At 43.7% G+C, this 25,907-nt stretch overlaps 2 protein-coding genes across 8 annotated transcripts in view; both read left to right on the forward strand.

Moving 5' to 3' along the window:
- Positions 1-5,676, forward strand: part of MAMLD1 (mastermind like domain containing 1) — a 251,549-nt gene extending 245,873 nt beyond the window's left edge. For both annotated transcript variants that reach the window (XM_053955905.1, XM_053955906.1), the window contains 3 exons: positions 1,696-1,842; positions 3,103-3,184; positions 3,469-5,676. In XM_053955905.1, the coding sequence (XP_053811880.1) occupies positions 1,696-1,842; positions 3,103-3,184; positions 3,469-4,484 (1,245 nt within the window). In that variant the 3' untranslated portion in view covers positions 4,485-5,676. The remainder of the gene's footprint in view (positions 1-1,695; positions 1,843-3,102; positions 3,185-3,468) is intronic.
- A 13,556-nt stretch (positions 5,677-19,232) lies between these two features.
- The window catches only part of MTM1 (myotubularin 1), a 42,513-nt gene continuing 35,838 nt past the window's right edge, over positions 19,233-25,907 (forward strand). For 4 of the 6 annotated variants that reach the window (XR_008433463.1, XM_053955911.1, XM_053955910.1 and 1 more), the window contains exons 1-2: positions 19,686-19,696; positions 21,196-21,342. The gene's annotated coding sequence lies outside the window, so the exon portion shown is untranslated. Of the gene's footprint in view, positions 19,280-19,644; positions 19,656-19,685; positions 19,697-21,195; positions 21,343-25,907 lie in introns of those variants that run through there. The other 2 variants (XM_053955907.1, XM_053955908.1) reach the window with 2 other exon arrangements.

Below are 25,907 nucleotides of genomic sequence, written 5' to 3' on the forward strand. Positions count from 1 at the left end.
TTAAAATGAACTTTCATATTTACATCTGTAGTAAATCATATTTACTTTTTCCTCCCCTCCTCTTTTTCCGTGGGAGAGAGGGAGTAAAATGGGTAGGAGGGAAGGGGGAGGAGGAGAGATGTCCAGCAGAATTGTAAGCAAAGCACTAGTAATAAAATCTAGTCTTACGAGACTGCCCATGAATAGGAATGATAATGAGAGCAGTGATGAGCTGCAGGTTTGTGTCTTTTAGTAAATTATCTAGCAGGCATTTACATTTCATCAATTGTGCTTTTGCATAATAGACCAAAGTGCTACAACAAAAGGAGGCACCATAAAAATGAGTAATTTCAGTGGCCTTCTTGGTAATCCCTCTTAGAAAGGATGTGTTGGAAGGAGTTGGATGATTCCTCATGGTGAAGCCTCTGTGGAAAGGTGCCCCAGGCTCAAGGAGCTTTCCTGGTGACAAATGCCTTTCAAGGCTTCCTTCTGGCCCCTCTGAAACATGGCTTGTATCCTGTTTTCTCCATCTGAGCATGCTTCTAATTGTCATATGTCAGAAGGCAACAACCATTTTCTTCTTGCTTATCTCCTGATAACATTGATTCACAAACAAAGGATGTAGGCTTCCACTCTGAAAACAAAGGAAGCATGGCCCAGCTAAGGATGCTGGATATAATATACATACTTCTCCCTTCCAATAATAACAATACATCATAAATAATGTAGAAGGTGGATGTGAAAACAGAGAACGGGGAATACGCTGGTGCTGCTGTTCCTGGGTACAGCACTCACAGGACCTTGTACTCAGCGAGGCCTTGACTTTTTCCCTCATTTTTCTCTTGTGTTTCCCTGAATACCTGCCAGCTCCTAAGATGTTTAGAATTCCGTATTTTTTAAATTCTTTTTCCATTTTGGGTTTTGTCTTCACCGTGTTCTGGTGAATTATTTTTTCTCTCCTCCCCATCGTACTCTTTCTTTGGAGGCAAGAGCTCAGCTGTCAAAGTCAATTTGGATCTTTCACTGAGGACTTAGAAAGAGAGTGGTTTGTGCCAGGCAGGAGCAGGGCTCGCTGCATTTATTGCTGATTTGTGCCTAGGCATGACCTGGCCCTGCATTTTTGTATGTTCTTTTCTCCTTTCACAGTGGCCTCTTCTTGTTCATCCCATCTTGAAACCCACAAAGAACCACTTTAATCCCAGGCCCACATCTTCCTTATCTCTCTGGGTCCTGGGTCTGATGGCACCTTTTCCATTCCTCTGCCTTTAGTTCATTCTTTTCCTGGTAGGTTTTTCCTCCACATTCACATGCCAAATCCTACCCTAATGCAACTTTCCTTTCCTTCTGTCTTTCAGTATAACAGTTGGAGAAGTTGTGAGAAATGTGATGCTTTACTCCCACCCATTCTGCCAGCCAGGCAGCCCTGTGACTGCAGCAGTGGTAGTGAATGGGTCCCCATGGCCTTGGGCAACACACGAGGAATTTTGGTTTAATCTTTAGCTTCTCTCACATCTTCTTGTGCTGATCCTTAGAAATCAGAGCACTCCCCCACCTCTCACTGTCCTCACTGTAACACACAGCGCCACGTGAGTCCATGAGGTGTTTTGGCCTTGGGACAGCTAAAAACTGGAGAGAAGGCATCAGCAGAGAGGATAAGGGCTTCTGTTGTTACCTCCCTGATGAGATTAATTTTCTTTTTTTCCTCTTTCTTGGCAGGATCAAAACCCTGGAATTGTTGCCAGATTGCAGGAGCCAGGCTCCATCCCAGGCGGCGGCTCCGTGCCGGCACCAGCCACGGTCAATGGGTACACGATGAGGAACCATTTACTGAAGCAGCAGATAATGAAACGGCAGCTGATGCAGGTACGATGCCGAATGCCTCTGTGGGTTGCTGTGCTCTCCACCTTACTGGGAAGGACAGGACTAACTGGAATGAGGAAATCATCAGTCAGCAAACACTAAGAGTGACCCTGGAATTGCTAGGCTGAGTCAGACTAAGGCTGTGGTGAGTCTAGCATGAAGCCAAGAGAGGCCAAGGCCAAGTACTGCTCTACCAGAGTTGAATGCAGATCTGCCCCCTCATACGCAAGGGAAGGATTTGGTCACCTCCATATCTCTGATGTCATTTTTGGTCAGCCACAGAGGTGGGAGGGAAGATGCAGAGAAGAGAGGCTTGGAAAGTGAATCAGCCCCAGAGGGATGTTCTCCATGCTTGCCTTTCTCTCTGGTTCCCTGGGGATTTAGCAGAGCAGATGTTAGGCTCCAGTTTGTCCGGGACTTGCCTGGTCTCTCTAGCAACAGAAGCCCCTGTAGGAGGTTTGCAACAGGCTGTGTGAGGAAGCTGGGATGCAGAAATCCCACAAATGAATTGGGTAAAGCAGCTCTGACCACGTGCCTCTGACTGACTGAATGTGCTACTGGATTTGGGTCAAGGAGTCTCATTTCTGTGGATGGGAAATAAAACCCTCAGTGAAGTCCTGTGCTGCTCCTTGATCAAATTACCTTTCAAACCCAGCTCTGCCTCCCTGACATCAATTGGCTTCAACTTTTTCTGGGCTGCTTTAACACAGGAGGAGCTCCACCATCCCCAGAGAGCTCCCCAGGTCACAGCTGCTGCCCACTGCAGGGATGTGAGTGCAGTGCTGGGTTCTGGGGCTAAATGGTGGGAGACTCGAATCAGGTCACCTGGACTAGCCCAGCAATGCCTGCTCAGGGAGCACCTGCTGTGGGTCCCTGGCTCCCGTGTTCTGGATAGAAGTGACAGCCAGCACACAAGGGGATGGTGCACATGGGCAGAGCTTCCAGTGGCAGCACACTTGACTCATAAGCTGGTGAACACAGGAATCTCCATGTTTGTCCGCTCCACTTGGGCTGCCTGCATAACATCTGCTGACGGTCACAGTTCCCAGTGCTGGGCTGGCATCAGGACACCTTTGCAAGAAGGGGAATGTGAGAAATTAAAATTCAGTCTGAAATGAGCTCTCTGGGCTGAGTCTCATCAGAGGAGGGGGGTAGAGGGTGTATGGGAAGAGGTTGTTACGATAGTGGCTACATTTCAAGTGTCTGCTGCTCTTTTGGTTGTCAAGAGACTGCAACTTCACTATTACTCCCCTTGTTTTCCAGGAAAAGCAGAGACAAAACATGCTAGGAGTAACATCTGAACAGAGGAGCTTGTTTTCGGCTCAGCAGATAAACCAGTTTCAAGGTAAGGAAGGAAATGGCCTGAAAATGGTCTGAAAATCCTTGAGGTGCCAGGGCCTGGTGTCTGGTAAAATAGAGACACTTAATGATTCTCTGCCTTGAATTACAAGCATTTTGCATTTTATCACATATTGTGAGATTCCTGTGTCCTTATGGCTCCATATAACTCTGTTAACAAAGAACATAAAGGAGAAAGCCCCATGACATGAAAGAAAGAGCAGCAGTTTTTAAAGGTTTAGCCACAGGGTGAATCTGTGCTCACCAGCTAACATGTCTCTTTGTCCACAGCCGTGCAGCAGCCCATTCCTGCTGACTGCAACCAGGTGATTCCTGCTCCTCCGCCCAACCACCGCATGCTGCCATCAAACCCAGCCATGCTCCAGAGCACCTTGGGCTCTGGCATGGCCTCAGCCTCCGCTAGCCAGAGCAGCGGGACGATGGTGATGATTCCACACAACCCTGGCAAGCAGCAAGGGATTTTTCCACCTAATTCTGACTTTAACATCCCACTGCGGCCAAGCCAGAACTCACTAGGCATGAACTCGGGGTGTCAAACTGTTCACAGCCACTCCACTGTGAGGCCGGGAATGCCAATGGGAGGCTTCAGTTCTGGCTCCTTAGCAAATCACTCTGCAACACAGCAGCACTTGAGGCAGCCGAGCGTGCCAAGAATCCCCAACGTCTACCCCAACTCATCTGCCCAGATGTGGACGCCGACTACTGTGCCAAGAATGCCAAATCAAAGCCAAATGGATACCAGCATGCAGCAGTTTTCCGGGAACGCGGTGTTCTCCAAGCAGAGCGTGAGGCCGAGCACACCAGGTCAGGCATTCTCCCAGCAGGCTGTGGTGCCACCGAACCAGATCGCTCCTGGCATCCAGGTCAGGCAGATGCAGAAACTGAGCATGGGACAGTCTGGCCAGGGCTTGAGCTCAGTGAGTAATCAGAACTTGAGACACAATTTAACCAGGGGACCGTTGCCAACTATGAATGTTATGAAATCGTTGCCCCAAGGAGTGTCCAGTTTTAACCACCTCAATCCTGCCCCGGGCCTCGGCCCACCAAGCTACCCTTCCACTGGCCAGCCCGACACCTTCAGCAGGATGAGCGCCGCCGCCGAGCTGTCCCAGTATGACTTTGTGTCCCAGCACAGCAATTCCATCATGCCTGCCAACTGCAGCGACACTGACTTCCTCGACTCCCTCATGAAGAACAGCAGCAGCAACGACGAAGAGTGGTTGAACAATCTGACAATGATAGATGACATTTTGGGACAGCATGCTCAAAGCTCTGGACACGTTTAGCTCGGAGAGAAGCAGCCTCATTGTAAATAACACACGTATGGCTTTGAACAGAACAGACAACCTGTGAAAGCCACTGCCTCGTTCAATACAGAGGGAATAGACTCAGCCAATTCTTTGCCTGCATCAAAGTTTAATATTGGCAATTTTTCAGATGACTGTATATATTTGAATATTTTGTAAATTATGTTTTCCTAAACCTTAAATGTAGAAGTATTTATACTTCTTTGCTGGACTCTTTGTAAATAAATCTATAGCATAACTTTTGGTTTTATTATAGGGATTTCATTATACCTTGTTATAAATATGCAAATAATATTGTTAGTTTCAGTAATACTGTGTATTACAGCATAAAATACTTATGTTTTTGACATAACTTAACACATGATCTAGGGGTGTCATTGCAACCAGACTAAGCAGAAATCAAATGTGGCATCTATTCTCCCATAACCGGAGGAAATATTGAAAAGTTGCATTAAAGGGAAAAAAAAAAAGAAAAAAAAAAAAAAAAAAAAGGAGCTGCTGATTCCCTCGTCACTTAGTCTTGCAGACCAAACCTGGTACACAGGTCCCATCCAGGCACCCAGTGCATTCAGGGATCTGCTTGCAGAGATCCATTTGCCAGATCCTGGGCATGTTCTCAGCTTGATACACTCCAGTAGGTCGCTGTGCCAGCGCTGTCCTGCAGGGTGTGTGTGCTCGTGACCTTCCAGTGCTGATGGGTGTGTGCCTGGGGTCGCAGGCTCGGCGTGGTGTGGCCCATGGTGGCCACACTGGACAGAAGGTGCTGGGCAGGCACTGCCCAGTTTCCAGCCATTGAACCCTTCAGCAAAAAGGTAGCTCTGGTTTGTGCACCTCTACCATGTATATTTGTAGTGTACAGGTGATTTGTTCCTGGTTTTAAGGCTTTTCATAATTTCTGTTTTAATGTAAGACTTTTTTCAGGGGAAAAGTCTACAAACATTAATAGTTAATTTTTGATGTTTCTCTGTCAGCTACTATTGTCCTCTGTATATTTAAGAGTCTGTTTATAAAAGATTCGCTGTACTGTAAACTTCTTAAAATGTTCATACTTTGTGTAATCATATTTTAATAGTCACGTCATACTTCGCAATACATTTGTAATATAACGTCAGCTTCAAGCACAGAATGTTTTTTTCTTCATACCATAATAAACTGCCAGGGGAAAATTGCATATCTTCATGTGCTCATTTTTCAGCTACAGTGTTTTGTACCCGCAGATATTTGAATTAATTTGATTTGTCCAGGATGCTACAACGTCAATCTAATAACATGTACAAATGCATGTGTGCTGTTGGTAGGAGCAGTGGGCCAGACAGAGAGTTTAAGCAGGCTTTAATTTTATTTTAAGGTGGGATTGCTGAGGCCCACTGTCCTTTTCAAGTATAATTTATAGGTGAATGTGAAATTAATCTCTGTTGGGTTTTTTTTTTACACAGCACCATGTTTATTTAGGTGACAATTCTTGTGTGTAAATGCCAAATGTGAGGCAGTAAGAAGGGGACCTTGCTCATTCTGTGACATCTGCAAGTAAAGTGGTGGGTACAGAATGTCACTCCTTTGACATAGAAATTGTCTTACGGGAGAGCTGGTGCCTGTCCTGGGGGAGGCCAGGCTGAGAGGAGGGGTAGGAAAGAACAGGAAATCTTTAGCAATGTTAAATAAATGCACAAGTAGAATCTGGAGCTAAAATTGCCTCCATTTAACTGAGCCACACACAGCCCCAGCTTTCTGGTGGAGATGTGTTGTTGATGCCCTTTGTCCAAGGCACACTGTGGGCACTGAAACCTGAGGAAATCTGGGGGGATTCCTTGCTGGAGGGAGGGGTTTGACAAGGACGTTCCCATCCTGGAGTGGGTGCTTCTAGGAGTCTGTTCTCCAGAGCCGAAGGGCAGAAAACAGCTCCTGAAGTCAAAAATGAGAGGGGACAGTCAGGGCTGAAAGCAGCCAGGCACATGCTCTGCTGTTGCTGCACAGGTGGGCAGGAGACCTCCCTGGGTACAACCACTCCAGGCCTGTCAGAGATCCTTGTGGCTTCCTGATGGCAAAGGCAGATCCTGCGGAGGCAGAGGTTTTGAGGGGAATGACCCCTAACCAGCTTTATCTCAAGTTTGATGTGTATTTGTATGAAACCAGAGTGACAAAGAAAAAAAGTCAGTTTTTCCAGCAAAGGAAATCAAACTATTGCCAAAAATATGCTGAGTGTCTGAGTAAGGCAGAAATGCTGACTTGCCTCTGGACAGCAGAGAGGGGAGAAATGCCCATGAGTGAGTCTGTGGTGAGGACAAAGGTGAGTTTGTTTGGCTGTGAAAACTGGCACCATTTCAGCAGCTTTTCTGTCATGAGCTGTATCCAGCCAGGGCACAGGGAGCTTCAGGGAGTAGCAGGTCTGACACAGGTCTGGAATCCAGAGGCACTCAAGCCCTCCAGGCCGGCAGCGCAGCAGCCACTGATGGCAGAGAAGGCTACTGCCCGCATGCTCCTCTTTGGGATATTAATAAAAACAGCAAAAATGTCCTCTTTCTTCATTTTGTTTGTCATCTTTTCAGTTCTGCATGATTTGGGTTACAAACACTGTGGGGAGGATGTCTTCAAAAGCCAACTGTTTCCAACAGAATTTTTGGAAAACAGTTTATCTTGTACCTCTGTTATGTACACACTTGTTTTTACTCTGGTTTTTTTGTCTACCTTTTCAGCTGGTAGAGTTTTTCATTCTCTGTATCCCATTCTTCATGCCTCAAGAGGGAATGATGATCCTTCCTTGCCACAGAGGTGTTGTTGGAAGAAGAACCAGACTAAGTATAATTATTATTGTCTTGCTGGTTGCATTTGTAACTACTCTTTAGTAAACATGTCTTTTGGGGAGTTGGCACATAACCACAATGACCAATGCCCTGCTTGGGTTGCGGCCCAAGCACAAGGCTGCTGCCTCTCCCTGGATCTGCTGGCAGCTTGGGCTGGAGCACAGGCACAGGGAAGTGCAGGGCAAAGGCATGATGACCACAGGCAAACATTCCAGCAGCTGGAGTACCAGCACTACAGTCCTGGTTGGTGTCAGGCTGTAACAGTTAATGACAATTAATTGTCTGTTTTTTCTGAAAGAAAAACTAACTTTGTCTGTCCTTTGCCTTGCCTTTTCTTCTCTCTGTTTAAAGTGTGAAAATGTTCAAAGTGTCATCCTGCTTTCACTCTCACAGTCTGATCATTAAGGCAAATAGTTACAGCTAGTGAGCTGTAGGACTAAACATATCTGCACAGTTCTCCTGCTGTATTTGCTGGACCAGCAGATCACCCCACAAGATGTACATGGACGTAGACTGTGAGCCAAATTCTGCCACCATGCAGTGTAAACACACAACAGATCTCCTAAAGGCAGTGGTACAGTACAGGTTTTATACAAACATAAATAAGAGCAGCATGTGGTGCTCTGGCAGTGCAAACTGAATTTGGATTTCTAAAATAGTTACAAGGAACGAAGTGTCTGACAGCATTCACTGTTGAATGCCATCATTTATTTTCCATACAAGTTACGTCACCAGACTGCCCTCATAATTATGGCCATGAAAAAACAGAGGCAAGGCAGTAAGCTTTTCCTCTTGGATTCTAAAATAACATCAAATGCCTATAAAGTCCAGAATTTCCAAAGACCTGAGCTCACTGAAAGCCTCTCTCACTGAAAGATTAGTAGCATAGGTAAGCCAGACTTACTATGGAAAAATTCTCTTTGTGGTTTGTATTAATCTAAAGCATCCCATTTATAACAAAGGAAAAACAGAAAAACATATTCTCTTCTATTCGACAGTAGGCAGGGAGTGCCTAGGAATAGATGTCATGGGAGCCTGGATCAGACAATTTCCCTGGGAAACATAGCCCTGACTTATGCAGAACCTGAGCCCTGCTGCTCAGTGGCTCTCCAGGATTGATTACATGTCTGTCTTAAGCTTTCAACAAAGGAAGCTGCACTGATGTTGAAGTGTAAGGTCAAGCTCTCCTCTTGTGTAGGATGTTGTAAATCAGGAGCTATTCCACTGCCTGCCGCAGGGTAACCCCTGATTTACACCTCTCTGGGAGCAGAGCAAGCACCTGGCAAGAAGCTGACACTTGTCTCATGGTCCTGCCTGGATGACCCTCATGGTGGGAGAGGCGCCACACATGGGCAGGGTGGCCCCAAGGGAGGACTTGCTCCCTACAGGGCGGCAAGGACATGGGGAGGCATGAGGCAAGTGGCCACTGCACCAGCTCTGCCTCTCTGCTGCCGTCTGCACTGACAGGCAGGTGGCACATGCTCCTGGAGGGACACTGGCACATCAGCCCAGGCAATTATTCAGGCTGAGCTCAGGTTTTGGTGCTAAACTGCAGATTAATGCCCGTCTCATTTTATTCCCTGGTATAGATAGATATAGATATAGATGTATAGAGCTATATCGATACAGGTATAGAGATAGATAGATAGATAGATGATAGATAGATAGATAGATAGATAGATAGATAGATAGATAGCAAATTTTTAAAAAATAACTAAAAAGCCTAGAAAAAAGTGAGATGTTTTAAATACCAATAAGGTTCTCTCCTGGGCAAGCTAAAACAGAAGTATCGGTCGGCAGATGCAGGAGTTCCTGAGAACTTAAGACTCTGCCTGGGCAAGAGGCCTCCTGTATCCTGCATGAAACCAGGGACAAGCAGGTTATTAAGGCAGTCAGGCTGAAACACTGGAGCTGTAGTTAGTCACAGCCATGGTTGTGTTATAGATGAGTAATGCAATAGTTGCATCTCACAATTAAAGGGAAAATATTATGTATATGTTAAGAGAAGTTTTGTGGATGTATAGTTATGTTCCCCCCCCCCTTGCATTGTTATCACAGATGGCCTGGGTAGTCGGTGTATTTGAGAGGGTCACTTGTTGCTGTGGCAGCACCTGACCTCCAATCAACATGTAAGAAAGTGATTTCCACCACTGGACAGCAAAGATGAAATTGATTGACAAGACTCTGGGAGGGGCTAAAGGTTTAAAGGGCGGAACATCCCTTGTGTTGATGAGCATATGGTGGTAGAATCCTTTGCTCCTGCCGCTGTACTATCTTCTCTATTCAGTCTTCTGTTGTATTTTTTGATAAGGCTATAATAAACCTTCTAAATTTTTTGAAAGTAAGTATCATTTCTCACAACATCTTACATGCTGATTAAAACAACCCACTGCCACAGCAGTGATTTGTCCCCACAGCCCAAAGGGCCCATGGCTGAACCCTGCTGCCAGTCTCAATGTGTGTCAAAGCCAAAAACCACTGAGAAGCTCCTGAGGTTTGTGCATCACATTGTTTTTCTCCTTATCAAGATTTTTGATGCTTCAATTTTATGTCTTTAACCAATTTGGCTGGAAAAGAAAAAAGAAATGCCCTTTTAAGCTTAAAGTTGCATTTGTATTTTAAAAAGGACGTTTAAATTGTTCTGATGTTGCCTTAATCCCTTTTCAAGGAGTGAAAAGACACGTGTGCTGACCCTGCTGGGTTCCCTGTCCTGGAGCTGTGCTGTGTTTGATGGATGACTGGGACAGACAAGACCCAGGGCAGTGGCAGGGGTAGTGAGACTGGCCGATTTTCACTCCCTGAGGGGAAACCAGCCCAAAGCTACAAAGTTGTGAAAACTCTTTTTTGTTTTGCTGATAGAGTTGTGCTTGACTATCCAGCTGCAAAAACATGTTTTGTTTCAAGTTTACAGACTGCTCCTTGTCAACCCTGCTGGCTTTGAATGGCAGCCAGGAAAAGAGAATTACCTGACAGCCCCTTGTTCCTTTCCTCTTCTCAGTCCATAAATTACTATTCTCTCTCACCTATTAGCTGACTGCACTATTTGCCTAAGCAGTTCCCATTAACCCCCTGTTTGAGCCTTACAATCCTTAATAAAATATATATGTTTTCCTGTGCTCTTTCAGGATAGTTGATGATGTCCATTAGCAGTGGGGGACCATGAGGCACAAAAGGCTCAAGACTCGAATCCCAAAGATATTTAGGTGCCTAATGAGGCAGACAGACACCAGTAGGATTTGTCAAGTGTAGTTAAGCAGGACTAGCAGCCACATCTCATGGGCAGTAGGTTGTGTGTTATCACCAGTAGCTGTGCAGATCTGGGAGGATAAGCTGGTTGTTTCTGTATGGATTGTTGTGGGCAAAAGAGGGCTGTGAGTCAGACCCCTTGGTGTCTTAATTTTCCAACCTTAGGCAGTTGGCTAATTCTGGCAGGGATATCATGCAGCCTGGCAGGTAGGCAGCAGCCATGGATTCCACCTCTCCTCTGTGCAAGTTCTTTGCTTTACTCAATACTTTGTTCCCACCTCTGTGATGTGGCACACCTGGCTCTGCCATAGGGCTTGGGCTCACACAGAAAACATGAGCAAGTCACTCTTCTTGGCCAATATTCCTGCCAACAAACTCTTCAAAAGTGCCACCTGTGCATCTTGAAGGGCAGGTAGAGTCCTACTCCTGCTTCAAACCTGCAGTTATTTACTCGGCTAAGGTTTTTGGCCTATGATCTGTGGTACACTGCTAACACTAATGCAGCAAGTACCCAGAGAGATGGCAGGGGAAAGACCTGTGGAGAGACAGCAGGAGAAAAGGGGCAAGTTTTGATCCACCTTCAGAGGAAGCAGGAGGTTCCTGTTTGCAGTGGGGAGGATGGACACGTTTGGATGGGAAGCAGCCTGGCTTTAGCCTCTGTGCAGCACAGTGGTGATGCACAAGGTGCAGTGTGATGCACAAACCTCCTTCAGCACGAGCTGGAAGATGGCTGCTGCTCTGGCTGACAGGGAGCAGCATCCCCCTCCAGTGCCCAGCTGGCTGTGGCCAGAGTGGGACTGCTGGGCCTGTAACATCACCTGGGGCAAACCTGAAATGAAGGAAGGACTGAGGAAGGGAGGGAGGGAAAGAGGGTGCATAATTGTGCTGGAGACAGCATGGCTAGAGCTTCACTTGCAGCCTGAAGTGACCCCTCTGAATAGGGACAACCTTTCGCCAAATCCTGTGGCACAGTCACCTCCCCTGGAGCCTGCCCTCAGAGTGGAGCCTGCAGAAATGTAATAGTGTGTCTTTGTTAGTGCGGAGCCGGGAGTGTGGGAGGTGGGTTTGCACAGCTGATTGCCGTGGAATACTCCTCTGCTGCTCTGTAGAGCCCTTTCCTTCCTTTGGGGAGGCTTTCTAGCCATGGTGAGCTTGTCACTATAAATAAGGGGCTGCTGGTGCCTGTGCCTCAGCTTACCTACCCATAAAATTCAGATAGTCCCTCATCCACAGATAGTTTGAGGGGTAGCTGTTTAACTACACTAGACCTAGTGTATTTTGAATTTGGTACAATTAACCAACAGTGCAAAGTCATCTATTTGGGGGTGGAAGATGAGTGGGAGTGTGCTTAGACACACAAGAATTGATTGCATCAGACTCATTCTCAGAGGGACCTGGCTGGAAGTGAGCTGTGACAGGGATACAGCATTCAACAGAGAGGAGACAAACCTTATTTACTAGAGGTAGCAAAAAAGGTCATTGTATCCTGGAATGGTTACCAGTGTACAAGCCAGAAAAGATGCCCCCACTTCTAGCTGCTATGCCAAAAGCTAACATGCTAAGCCTTGTGTAGATCTACCACCACAAGAACATGCTTTTCCAGAACTCTAATTCACAGGGATATGAAACTGCTTTACCGTTCTACCCCCTGCTTCAGCTTGCAGACATCTTCATGACTGGCTGGTTCAGACACTCAAACCTGACACCTCTTGAGCTTCTAATGGATGGTTAATGTACCCAAGATGTAGTGAGACACCATCTGCATCCATGCTTGTCCTGGCATGAAATCAGACAGGGAGACTCTTTTCATCTTCCTGCACTTAGAAGTCTGATCCCAGAATGATGTTTCCATTTTAATTGTCTGTCAATTTGTAATTTTATTCCTCTTGTCAGCATCCACAATAAGCATGAGAAGTTTTGCCTCTGGCTGTGGCAGTATTTACAGCTGTAGTACCTCTTGTCCACATCCTGAAACCATCCTCAAACTTAAACTCTGAGCTATCCTAGAGAGCAAATATATTCTTTTATGTATTTTTGTGTATTTTATGCAGTGCTCAAACAGAGAGGCCCTAGTCTCTATATGCTACCATAAGTCTACTAATAAATAATAGCTCAACACTGAGATTAACACTGCTACATAGAGACCTTCTGATTTGGTACATTAACTTCTTATTCTTTTCATGCTGTGAATGTAAGCTGTAGCTGGAGATAAAAAGTGCTGCGAAGATTACTGTAAGTGCTCTGATCTTCTGAATCCTGAATGAGGGTCACTGTTGTATAATAAATTGCATTAAAATATAAATGAAAAGAAATTGTGTACAATTTTTCCAGCAGGAATTATTCACAAGAAGCTTCATGGAAGAAATGACTACATTAGCTCCAATAAAAGCCATTATTTCTTTCAGGTGGCTGCTTGAAGATTTGCTAATTGTCTGAAGAACCTATATCAGCACCTGATGTGATATTCAGGGCTGCTGAGACCCCACCTTGTCTCAGTGATTTTGCAGAGCTGAGAGAGGGTTTGTTTCACTCATTAGAGCAACCAAAGAAATTCTGCTTCATAATAAAGTTATTTTCTCCTATTCACCAGAGTGTAAAGATGTGCCAGGCCAAATGATCCACAGCAGTATGGCTCTTTCAGTCCCACAGGAATGATCCTTGGTCCCACAGGACTTCATTGAAAGGTCTTCATTGATAGCTGCAGTGAAGGTTCCTGCTAACACCATGAATGCCAGTTGGTTTTAATCCTGCCTGTAAATGGCAATTTTCTCTAACAATGGGAAAGAAGACTGCATTTGAAACCCAGTTTCTCTTCTTCCCATCATGACATATTTAGGCAAACTGACTATGGTGGTGTGTTTTCTTTTTCATTATAGCGATTAACACCCCAGAATAACAAGATTGGATCAATTTTGCCTACAAAACATGGTAAAGGAAAATTTGAATTAAATCAGAATCAATAAAGCATGAACTTTGGAGAACTCAAAGCTCCTTTCAGTTCCTTGAGCTATGCACTGGCAGCCTCTGCTGACAGAGGCTTGAATCCAACAAGAAGGCCATCACTAACACCTGATAGTGAAGAATTTCTTCCAAATTATTGGATCAACTGGGCTTTAGAGAAACAGAAATCAGTAAAGCTCTGGTGAGCGGTGGTGCCTGAAACAGCTTGCCCACTCATTGGTTGCCTATGGTGCACAAGCACTCACTGCTGTTCACAATATGACAGCAAATACTATCATGGAAATCAAACAAAAATATGATCTGATCTAAATGCAGTATTTGAAAGAGAAAAGGCTTTCAAAATGCTGGTCTTTCTGCAAGCTCTCTAGCTGGTCTGTGACTTTGAGACTCTTTGCCATTCAGCAACTGCAATCTGCTGTCTGGAGCTTGTCTGAATTTTGAAGCTACCTCCTCTTTGTTGTGGGATGACAGCTAAAAGGGGCTGTGCTGTGTTTTCAAAATTCACAGATATTCTACTGTGAGTAGGAAATGCTGGCTTCCTGTCCTGCCCTATCAACTGCTGTGACTCTTGAGCTATAAAACAAAGAGTATTTCTGAATGGAGCATGTATTAACTCTGCTGTGACAGCCTGTCTCTGTCGTGCTCATTCACATACTAAAAAGGATGCTTAAAATAATTCTTACATGCTGAATTGTAAGTGCTTCAGACACTACTGTGGTTAAAGTTTCGCATGTGTGGACCTTGACAATAGGAGGAGGGTGTTTGGGGGTCCATCTTGAACAGTTTTCGCTGATAAAACTATTTGATGCCAAGATGCCAAGATGCTTTTGCTTTTACAAGGTGTTTTAACTTCAACCTCTTCACTCCTGCAGTCTTAGCTGCCTGAGTTGTGTCACTGGAGTTCTTTCAGGATGTGAATGAAACCTCAGCCCTTCATAGAACTTCAGAGCACAGAGCAAAAGCAAAGCACTTAACAGGTATTAGTCTAAAGGGTCCTTCTCTTTTGCAAGCTATATTTATACATTTAACAGATAATTTTCTATTGCATTTTGCAACAGAAAGTGTACTGGAAGCTTATGCTTTTGTGTGCTATTTGCTTTAAGAAGATTTTCTTCTTTTTCTCTTAATTTGTAGCATTGTTATACTAGAATTAATTCCACTAACAGATGAGGTAATTCAGTGGATATTACTAACTTCCATTTGTTTGGTTCTTCTAATCCAAATACTCCAGTTCTCTTAAAACCTTTATGTACTATGCAAATTAGGTATGACACATGTGAGAATGAGTTTGCCTTTCTGTGAAATGCAGCTATTTCTCAAATAAAACATACTAACTGCTTCTAATATTTGCATAGAGAAGATAAGGGGGGAAGGGGGGTTCCTACATGAATATAGGATCAACAAATACCTGATACTAATTTTCCTTGTCTTTGAAGACAAGGAATCAGTGTGTACCTAGTGGTGACAGCAGATGTGTGTATTTATGTGCATACACCGAGACAGGTATATATTGTATGCATCAGTTGCCAAGTGCCAGGCTTTGGTGACAGCAGTGCTGTGTATGCAAGCCCAGGTATCCAAAAGCGAGCTATCAGCTGCCTGAAATCACAATAACAAGCATTCAGTCAGTGTTTCTGAAAGCGCTTCCCAAAATACAATTACTATTTCCAGCCCTTGGGAGTTGCAGGATCCAGAAATACAAGAAACCTCTTATATAACTCACCTTATTGCTATTGTGAGTCAAGCAGAAAGGGGCAGATTTTTTTTAGGGTGCTATATATGTTTTATTTGGTGACATGTTACTTGATAAAGAAACAATTAGGCTAATTGAGGGGAAAGCTAGGCAGAAATAGGTTAAAGAGGTCTTAAAGTACAGCTTAAAAGAATTAAATCTGGAGGTCTTTATTTAGCAGAGACAAAAATAAACATCAAGTTAGCAAACAAAGGACAATGACAGGAAACAAAGGGTGTAAGTAGCACTGTGCTAGAAAAGCAAAAGAATCACTGATATACCATATCTTTTCTAATATCGAACTTGTAAAAGGAAAAAAAATGTACACATGTGAACATACGGACACGTCTCTGGATTTTTGATGTTTAACACTGCATTGTCATTTCCATTTTATCTGTCATGACAGCAACTGAAAACAGCAAGAGAAAATTATTGTGTGCTAAATGGACATAAATCATCTTTAACTTGACCTATGGGCTTGATTTAAAGATGCAGACTCCTCACCTCTACTTAATTTTTTCTCCAGAATAGGAGGAAAATGAGTTAATAATATTATCAGGTATTGTTGTGCTCTCAAACTGCACTTTGATATCATCAATCTCATAATACCTTAGTTCCCCCTGGCATCTCAGTTCTACATGTGTATTTATTATTTGCATTACCATAGTGCTACAAGAGCCTGGTGTGTATCAGGGTCAATACTTTTTATACTTTACAAATTATGAAATTAAAGAACTGACAAATACAGGCAGGAGAGGCAGCATAATGAACTGTGATCCTCTGTTGTAGAGACTACAGGAAGGAAAAGTTTTAAGGAGAGGTTTCAAGGAAAATTGCCAGTAACTTTTGGGCCGTTTATAGGCTCCTTGGAAATAAAAGGCAGTGAAAAGAATGCACAAAAGAACATGTTTAAATGTATTACAAGTGGGCTGTGAAAACTGGCATCGTGAGCTGATTGGAGCTGCAGTTAGATATTGAGCAGGGAATGGAAATGGCAAGTAGACAGGCTGCCAAGGCCTTCCAAAGCAAAGACAGGTAGGTGAGGATCCACATGATGGAGTAGGCTGAGCCAGCACAGGGATGAAAAGAGTGAGAATGACACGGTGAGAATGACAGACTAGAAAAATGGTCACTCTAGTAGTGTTCTCAATAAATATAAGCAAGACAAGGCTATATTTTTCAAGGCCAAAGGAAAGGATGTTGCAGTAATTGAGATTTGAGACGATGGGAGTTTTAGCTATATGGACAGATTTAGACATAGTCTGACCATAAAGGGCTAGGGAAAGGTCTGAGTCAAAGATGATTACATACAGGCAGATAATAGCCTAATAGATAAAGTAGAGAGTACTTGTGGGAGAAGGCTTGACACTATTTTAACTGTACTGAGCTTAAAATGACATTAGCATTGTCAATTAACCAGTTTTTATCCAGATGGTCCAGGGATTGGAGGGTGGAGTATTTGTGTGCCGTCTGGGCTGATTACAAGGGAGGCACCATATCCTGCAGTACAACAGTACGAGGACCAGGCTCAGAAATAGAGAGAGCCTAAACATCCCCACACCCCACTCATGTCCCACATTATGTTAATTAACAAAATGTTAATAATGTTAATAATTTATGCTCTTGCAGATCCAAGGAGCTATTGGGTGACTCATCAGTCAGGGGACTAAGCACATTTCTTCCAGTTCATGTCACCTTTGGGTGCCTGACCATGCATGTGTGGGATTCACAGGACGGTTGTGAGTGCAGTGGAAGATGAAATCACACAGAAGAGTCATAGGAAGGCACTAGAGATACAAGCTAAATTTTTTTAGGAAAGCAAGTCAATCTGCACTGAGGAGGCATAGCTGGGGAAAAAAAAAGAGTGGAAAATGTCATTTGAGCTGTGGTCATAGTACACATTATTTGGGGATAAAGTGTGGAGTGGCTAGAGCAGAGACCCAAGGAGAAAGGCCTGGTTAATACTGACTGGAAACCAGAAGGCATGTAAAAAACAGTCCCTCAAAAATGTGCCAGTAGGTGTTTTGGAAATGTAGGAGGAAAAAAAGGGACAGGTCAGTCACTGAACAAGGGTGAGTATTTCACTTGACAGATTCAGGTGGAATAATAGTTGTGATCATTAAAGGTCATATGAGCAAGAGGCTGTTTGAGATTTTGTCTTCTGAAAGAAATGCAAAGGGCATAAGCCAGGCTGGAAAAAATCTAGGACAAAACTGATGGAAATAAATTTATGAGAACATTTAGGGAGAGCACTTTTGGTGGTCTGAGTCATGAAGTGTCAGAAATGAGTTCTAGTTCTCATGATGACAAAGAAAAAACGTTAAAACGTGATTTGAATGAAACCTTGAAAGAATGATCAAGTAAAGGATCCTCTGTGTGTACACACACAAATGTATGTAGACCTGCATATACATAAATACGTACATATATGTATATATATATATATACACCACAGTGGAATACATCAAAGCAAGGCTTCAAAACTGCATCAGTGGATTTTTTAGCTAAGAGGATAATGTCAGAGGCAAAGACATATCATACCAGAAGAAAACAGACAAGACTGCTTGTGTGAGGGAGGTGAACATTTCACCTCCTTTTGCTCACTGCTTACTCTTGCTGCTTATTAATATAAAACACACAGTTCCATGCTTATTGTAGGAAAATACTTTTCACTCCAGAAATATTTTTCTTCTGTCATAAGAGGCACCAGCCCAGTTCTCTTGTGTTTTTCTGGTTTTGATTTTCTAAAGTTTTTGGAATTCCAGATGTAAATTACTGATAGTAAAGGTGACATCTAAAAGTAATGCATAAAATTATTGTTAAAATTACTGTCTTGTGGCTTCTTCTGAAAGTACTTCTTGCCTTGCACAAATGTATGGTTCACTTCAAAGAGCCTTTAGGTCAGAGTCAGCTCTTCAGATGGTGTCACTATTTCTTCATAGAGAAGAAATAACTGCCAAAATTAAACTGGACGAAGACTTTTCCAAGAAGATACGGAAAAGCAGAGGTGATATGGTATCTTTGATGTAGTTGTTGGTACAATGCTCATGGACTGGCAGGGGATGGTCTTCCCCCAGAGGAGCCAGGGCCAGTGCTGGCCCTGTGAGATCTGCTTAAACTGAGTGTGGAGCTCTTAACTGCTCACAAAGGAACCCAAGTTATTTTTTGTGTCATGGTTTTGTTTTTGTTTTTGTTTTTGTTTTTTTTGATCAGCTCTTCTGTGGTATCCAGCCCTGCAAGCAGGGAAGAATGTCCTTCCACTGATGGGGGATCAAGTTAGCATCGGTCACACCACTGGAGAAGCGGGACACTGCTGTTTTGTAGCTCAAAAATATGCTTTTTGACATCAAAAAGGCTTGACAATATCACAAATCCCCTTTCCCTGAGAGCAGAGATGATCAAACCCTGAGAGTGCCCCTATCTCCACCTTGTCCTCCAGACACACACAGCTGCTCCCTGTACAGGGCCAAGAAGCCATTTTATGGACAATTTTTATTTCGTTTTAATTTTACATGAACGATACACCTGCCATTTGCATCACCAATTCTTTTACTTCTTTTAGTACAGTGTTCATTTTTATAGTTTACTCCTTTTATTATAGTGTTCATTGGTGTCCAGTGGGTATCCAGAAGGCCTGGGGTGTCTCATTACTCCATCAGCTTGATCCACTTCACACTGGCCGCACGTCCCGTTCCCCTCCTCCCTGTTCCCCGGGTGTTTCTTTCGGGACAGCTCTGCGGGGCGGGGACGGCGGCGGCTACAGCCGCTGCCTCAGGCCCGAGCGCCTCAGGGCGCCATTGAGCCCCGCCCGCCCTCACGGCCTGAGGGGGCCGCTCTCGCCCCGCCCCTCGGCGAAGCCCCGCCCCAGATCTGTCCCGGACCCGCCCCTCCCCGGAGCCACGCCCAGCTGCTGTCAGCCCCGCCCCTCGACCGCAGCTCCCGGCAGCCCCCGCGGTGTGGGAGGGGCGCGGGCCCGTCACGTGAGCGCCGCGTTCGGGCCCGTGGCGGCGGCGGCGGCGGCACGGGAAGTGTCGGTGAGTGGCGGTGTGGGGCCGGGGAGTGTCATTGGGGCCGGGGAGTGTCGGTGAGTGGCGGTGTGGGGCCGGGGAGTGTCATTGGGGCCGGGGAGTCTCGGTGAGTGCCGGTGTGGGGCCGGGAAGTGCCGGTGTGGGGCCGGGGAGTGTCGGTGAGTGCCGGTGTGGGGCCGGGGAGTGTCGGTGAGTGCCGGTGTGGGGCCGGGGAGTCTCGGTGAGTGCCGGTGTGGGGCCGGGGAGTGTCATTGGGGCCGGGGAGTGTCGGTGAGTGCCGGTGTGGGGCCGGGGAGTGTCGGTGAGTGCCGGTGTGGGGCCGGGGAGTGTCGGTGAGTGGCGGTGTGGGACCGGGGAGTGTCATTGGGGCTCGGGAGTGTCCGTGCGAGGCCCCGGCAGTGTCCGTGGGTCTGGGGAGTGTCGGTGGGGCCCAGCGGCTGGCGGGGCTCGGTTGCCCGGGCTGTATGTGGCCGCTCGGCTGCGGCTTCTCCTGATTCCCACCCCGATGCGCAGCATCCATCTGGGAGCGAGATCTTGCTGAAGTGTGGCTGAGCAAAGACACCTCTGAAGTGTAATTTTTATCTTTCCTGTTCAGTGCTCTTCGTGATGTGAAAATATCCCGAGTGCTCTTGACTCGCTTTCAGACCTTAAAGCCGCTGTAGTGTTTAAATCAACTTTTTAGTTGATTTAAAGCAGGAAATTGTTCTTGAAGATAAGAGATCTCCTTCTTGCTGGTTTTTGTGTTGTGGCAGTCAAAAGGCGTGTTTTCGACTTTGTGTGGTTGTTGGATAGTGTTTTGTTGGGGTGGACTTTTTTCAGATGTGCGTGTTTTAAGAGCATAAGAAGGGTATTAGATTTTTTTCACAGAAACCCCTATTTTTCTTAGTACTACAAAAGCACCATAGGCAAACTCAGTGTTAAAATTGTGAGACTGTTTTGTCGTGGGTCTGTGGATTGGCTTGCCACAATAGGCACTAACAAAAACTGGATGTTTAAAAAGTAGCTTGGCTCAATGGCGCAACTTCTTTTCTGGGGCAGGAATTTTGCCCATTGCTTGCTAGTGGTCATATTCAAAGGCCCAGGTATCTGATGGTACAGGAATAGTACTATGTAAAACCGGAACCTCTTCCTTGCTACAGTTTTCTTTGTAAAGTTGATTTGTATTTAGGTGGTTAAAAAGGTTAGGCTGTATAGTTATTAACAGAGTCTTAACACACGGAATTTCTGGCTCTGTTTGTGACGTTGTTGTGTGGCAAGTGTCCCAGGAGATGAACTATAGAGCTGTTTTCAATAAAATGTAGGATTCTCCCTTTTTGCACTGTTTATCATTCTGTGCTTGGTCAGAAGGAACCTTGCAGAAAACACTCTCACCGAAGACATGAGCATGTAGCATCATCAAGGTTGATCAAACCCTGTGCTATTGTATTTCTGTATGTAGAGTTACAGAGTTAATTACCAATAGTTAATTTAGAGTGCACGACTGAATTTAATGAGAAGTAACTGTAAAACTGTAGATACTGCGTGAGTTGTTTCAAAGGACACAAAATACTAGTTTCTCTAAGAACCTGAATCGGATAGAAATAAGTTTTTTGTTTCATGGTATGTTGCTTCTGACTTTGCCAAGTTACAGAGCTTTTCATATGAAAGTCATCCCTGAGTGTGTTTGGGAAAAGAAACCAACTTAGCAACAGTTCTTAGAATTTTAGAAGAGAAAGTTCTCAATTCCACCTACTTGGTGCCAAACCTCCTGACAAAAGGTAAAACATAAAAAGAACTAGTACTGTTTGTTTCCTTTCTCCAGGATGTTTTTAATGGCGACTGTTCTGGGATTTTGCTTCCTTTCTGAAGCGTTCAAAAGTAATGTCAATTGAAATTTTCTGGCAGTGCTAACAATGTCTTCCTACCTGTTCTATCCCTGTTAGGGGCCAGCTACAGCACAAAAGTCAAATGTTGTAAAGTTAAAGGAATGAACACAAGTTTCCTGTCGTCTGACACTGAAGTGGGCATCTGTAGTATACAACTGAAATGACTGGCTGAATCTGGAGACTTCTGAGCAAGAGAGAACAAAAGTAAGTGCCTTTTAGTAGACTGGAGTACACTTTTGTGTAAGATAGAATGTGGTTTTCCCCAACCATATCTAAGTAACTCATGTGCAACATTATTGCGTGTAATGAGTGGAAAGGCTGTACAGCAGAGACTGGGATGTGACTGGACCCTCCAGTGTGGAAAGTATCCAAGTTTCTATGCCCAGCAAAGACACCCTGCCTGTTCCTTGCAAAAGAACACTGCCAGAAGTGTGGTGCTGCCCTGTGAATGACTTAGGCAGGGTAGTCCCAATGTCTCCTTTCTTAGGGATGGAAGCAAGCAATGATTTGTAAATGACTTTGTCATAGTCTATGAAATCATAGTTTACTTTTTAAAGTACAGACCAGCTCAGAATGGTACTTTCTCTTTTGCATTATGTCTGTTCATGTAGTGGAAAATGGAACTAAACAGCAGATGTCAGAGGATGAGTCTTGATGGGTTGTACATGTTCTTAAAGGAAAGTTGGGAGGAAAGTCTGAGTAGGGGGATGTAGTTTTAAGTGTTACAGTGTCATTTTTTAATACAGTATATCATTGCATAACAGATGCAATTTCCATTTCTCCAGTGGAAGCTTAAATCTTTAGCAACACAACTAGAGTGGCCTAAGGGGATGTCTTTAAAGAAGAATGAGCAGGGAGCAACTAAAGGCTTTCTTAATAGAAAGCTGGGAAGATGTGTTTGCTGTCCCATAGGCTTTCCTGTCAGCTGCATCAGCTTTTGACAGTGTGGGAGGTATGCATTCCTGCAGGGATGTGAAGTAGTGAAAATAGACTGGGTGGGTTTAGAAAGCCACGGATCAGCCTTCAGGCATAGTTTTCCTACAGATGTAATGTTGATTCTAGAGGTAATCTGACAAATGGTTCCTTTAAAAAACCTACTCACTTCTGTCATGCCACCTAATCTAGATAGATTTAGCTGTTAGAGAGAAAACCACTGCTTCCTTCCATGATCCACTCATGGGACTGAAGTTCCACTTTGGAACTCTGATACCAGACTGAATATTGAGAAGCAGTCCAGGAAAAAAGATAATCATGACAAGGGAAAGGTGGTACACATAGAGCAAATACAAGTGAGTACAAGTGGACAGAAATTGGTTGATAATTAGAAAAAGTAACATTACAGACCTTTATGTTAGGTCTTGTTGAAAGTTGTGATTTACTTTGAAAATAAGGTAAGAGTTAAATTCCACATTAAGACAGTAAAACAGAAAACTTCAAATGCAGATATCAAATATCAATCAAGACAGAATTGAGAATTTTTTTCACTTCCTCCAGCTATTCTTTATTCAATATCTGCCTTCCATGTACAGGCTACAAGAGGTTTTTCTTTTTAAGAACTTATACATAGAAGTGTGTAGGATCTGGTGGCACTAAGAAGTTTTCTGCCAAACTTTCTGCTGAATTTTTTCTTTTGCTGCCATTTGTAGATTTCCATTGTCAAGATACCAGTTTTTGTTAGTGTAAGGTCTTCTTTCTAATAGCTTGAAAACTCCCTACTATAGTGAGCCTGTAAAATCTGAGTGGGCAGACAGCTGACACACTTGTAATTGGTTTGGTGAATTAGTAGTCACTTGACTGTTGTGAATTCTGTTTGTTTGTGTTTGTTTGTGTTGAGTCCTTTGAGGACAATGACTTGACCTGTCAAATGCAGGGCTCATTAGGGAACAAGAGAATGCTTTTTCTAGGAGAGGGAGTGTTTCTGGCTGTTCACAAACAAATTCAGCAGTCTGTGTTGAGTTGTGCAGCTGCTGTACAGTCTAGCAGAGAATTGGCAACAATTCTGGAGTGCATTTTTCTTAGGGATGGGAAGCCTGTTGTAGAATTGGTGCTGAACAAACAGCTTCAGATTGAGAGAGGTTTTGTGACACTGTTTTTGTAGGATACAGACTTTTTTATATAGTGATTATTGATGAATTTGATTTAACTGACTTGGAAACCTTGGTGCAGAAGGGCAGATGGATTCTGCATGGACAGTATTCCATTGAGGCTTGCACTGCTGGGTTGCTTTGTGTGTTCTGGTTACAACTTGATTTGATAAGGCTTTCCGAGAGACTTGAAAGCTCATATGGCTTCCCTGGAAAATGCAAATTTAGTAAGTAGATGTGAATAGGGACTGTTATTTAGACATTAAGGGAAAAGACCCACTAGTGGCATAATCCAGTCTCGGATCAGAAGAATCATGAGGATCCACTTGAGGAAAGGTGAGGGCTGTGACTTCCATTACTAAGAGGTTATGCTTGGAAGGATTTTAGACCCTGTAGTGGTGATAGTAAAGCAGAAATAGGAGATTCTGTGATCTACCAATTGAGATAAGAGAGCACAAACAACATCATTATGGTTAATGATGTTGGACTGGAATTATCTCTCCTGTGAGGAGAGGCTGAGAGTCAGGGATGTTCAGCCTGGAGAAGGCTCCAGGCAGACCTTATAGCACTTTCCAGTACCTAAAGGGAGTCTAACTTAAAGATGGGCACAAGCTTTTTATCAGGGCCTATTTTGATAGGACAAGGGTGATGATTTCATGTAAAAGAGGGTCAATTTAGACTAGTTAAAGGAAAAAGCTTTTCATGAGGGTGGTGCAACACTGTCACAGGTTGCTCAGAGAGGATGCCTCCTCCCTGGAAACATTTGAGGTGAGGTTGGACAGGGCTCTGAGTGGCCTGATCTATTTAAAGATACCCCTGCTCATTGCAGGAGGGTTGGACCAGATGACTTAGAGAGGTCCCTTCCAGCCCAAGTAGTTTTGCTTCTAAATCCCCCCTGCATTGGTATCTTTCATTATTGCAAGAAATTGTTGTTGGGTTTCTATCCTTTGGAAATATTTATCAGCAAGTATTTCTCTGGTGTGGGTTTTCTGTGGGGTTTTAATTGTTTGTTTATTTTAACTTCTTTGAAATTTGAATGCTCTGCTTTATGCTACTTTTTTTTTTTTGGGTAGCATTGTAACTTTGGAGATTTCTGCTACCTTATCTTTGCTTCTGAGTATAGTTCCTTTGTGCTAAAATACAGCTGGTTAAGTGAGTTTGAAAGAGATGTATTTATTTCTGTGGACTTGGTTAGTTGGTTGTGGCGCTGTTGTCTTAACTGTGTTTCATTTTGTTTGGTTGGTGCTGTTTGGTTAGGGACAGCTGATATCTGGAAAATTGCCTTCACTGCCTTAGATCATTCTTGTGTCTTATTTTGTACCCCTGTATGTCCTTATGTCTTATCCTAAAATTTTGTTTAGCTTTTGTAGGATGAATGTCTACTCTTGACTTCATTAGATTAAATACGTGTTTACTAGTGTTAAGATGCTGGTGCTTACTTTGGTGACTTTGATAACTTAGATGCTGCTGTTGGCTTGACACTTCAGGACTGCTGCTTTTCCATATATATTTTGTAAAGGATTTATGTTCTTTTCTGCTTAATACTTAGAGTGAAATACTTTTTTTTTTTTTGCCTTTTTCCTTCATGGTTGTCCTAGCTTAACTTCGATACTGTCTTAGAAATTCCTATTCTGTATGTTATTTCTGAAATCTTACATATTATGTATTATCTCATCTGTGCAGTTGTGGTCCTGACAGACATGCCTTTGGCTTTAGGACTTTGTATTTTGTGTTTTTAATTTTGTATGGGAAATACAGGGCAGTATATTCATACTGGCTCTGTATGTTATTACTATAGCAAGGAAAACTCTACCAGCATACCTTTCAAACATTGCTGTGTGTCTCCATTCCCATGAATCCTAGGAAATACAAATATAAATACCATGCTTAATGAAAACACAGATTCCAAGTAGTTTGTTATTGTAAGATCACTGGAGCCTCCATTTCTTGATAGTGTTACTATATTAAGTTCTGATAACTTTAACAAAGCTTTGTTTATGAGCTCAAGTTAAATCCAGTAAAATTGCTTTGTCTCCTTGCTATTCTAGATTCAGGAATGAATGTTCAACTATGGCTAACTGCAGAATATCACAAACAAAGTTGTCTGATGTGTTTTAAATTTGCAGAGTAATTCTGTTCATCTGCTCACAAGTGTGAGCTTTGTATGGTTATCAATTTTTGTGCACGTCTAGAAGTACACATGAGTGATACTGGGGAATAAAATGTGCTTGCAGTGGAAAACTACTTGAAAGATTTCTCCCTGTGTGGAAGGACTGCTGCTGCTCCATGATAATGAAAAAGTTGTAGCTATTTTAAGACTGTGGTGGAGTATGTTTTTTTTTAATTGTTCATGGCAGTATTACTTTGGGTGGCTGCCAGAAGCTGCTTCTACAATTAGATTAAGAAATAATATTTTTAAAAGGATGTATTTCATGTTTGTTTTAAAAACAGGTTTTTGAAAACCTGTTTTCTCTTGATATCGAGAATTCCACTTCCTTAAGGGTGTGTCCGTGTTTGATGGATACTTTTAATGAATCCTGTCTGTTGTCTGAAGGTCACAGACACATAATCCAGGTTGGTAGGAATTTCAGGAGGCCTCCAGTTCAACCTCTCGCTCAAAGCAGGATCAGAACCAGTTGCTCACAGCTCTATCCAGCTGGGTTTTAGAAACCTCTGAGCATGAAG

This window comes from Vidua chalybeata, chromosome 14, assembly GCF_026979565.1.
Source record: "Vidua chalybeata isolate OUT-0048 chromosome 14, bVidCha1 merged haplotype, whole genome shotgun sequence".
NCBI classification, from domain to species: Eukaryota; Metazoa; Chordata; class Aves; order Passeriformes; family Viduidae; genus Vidua; species Vidua chalybeata.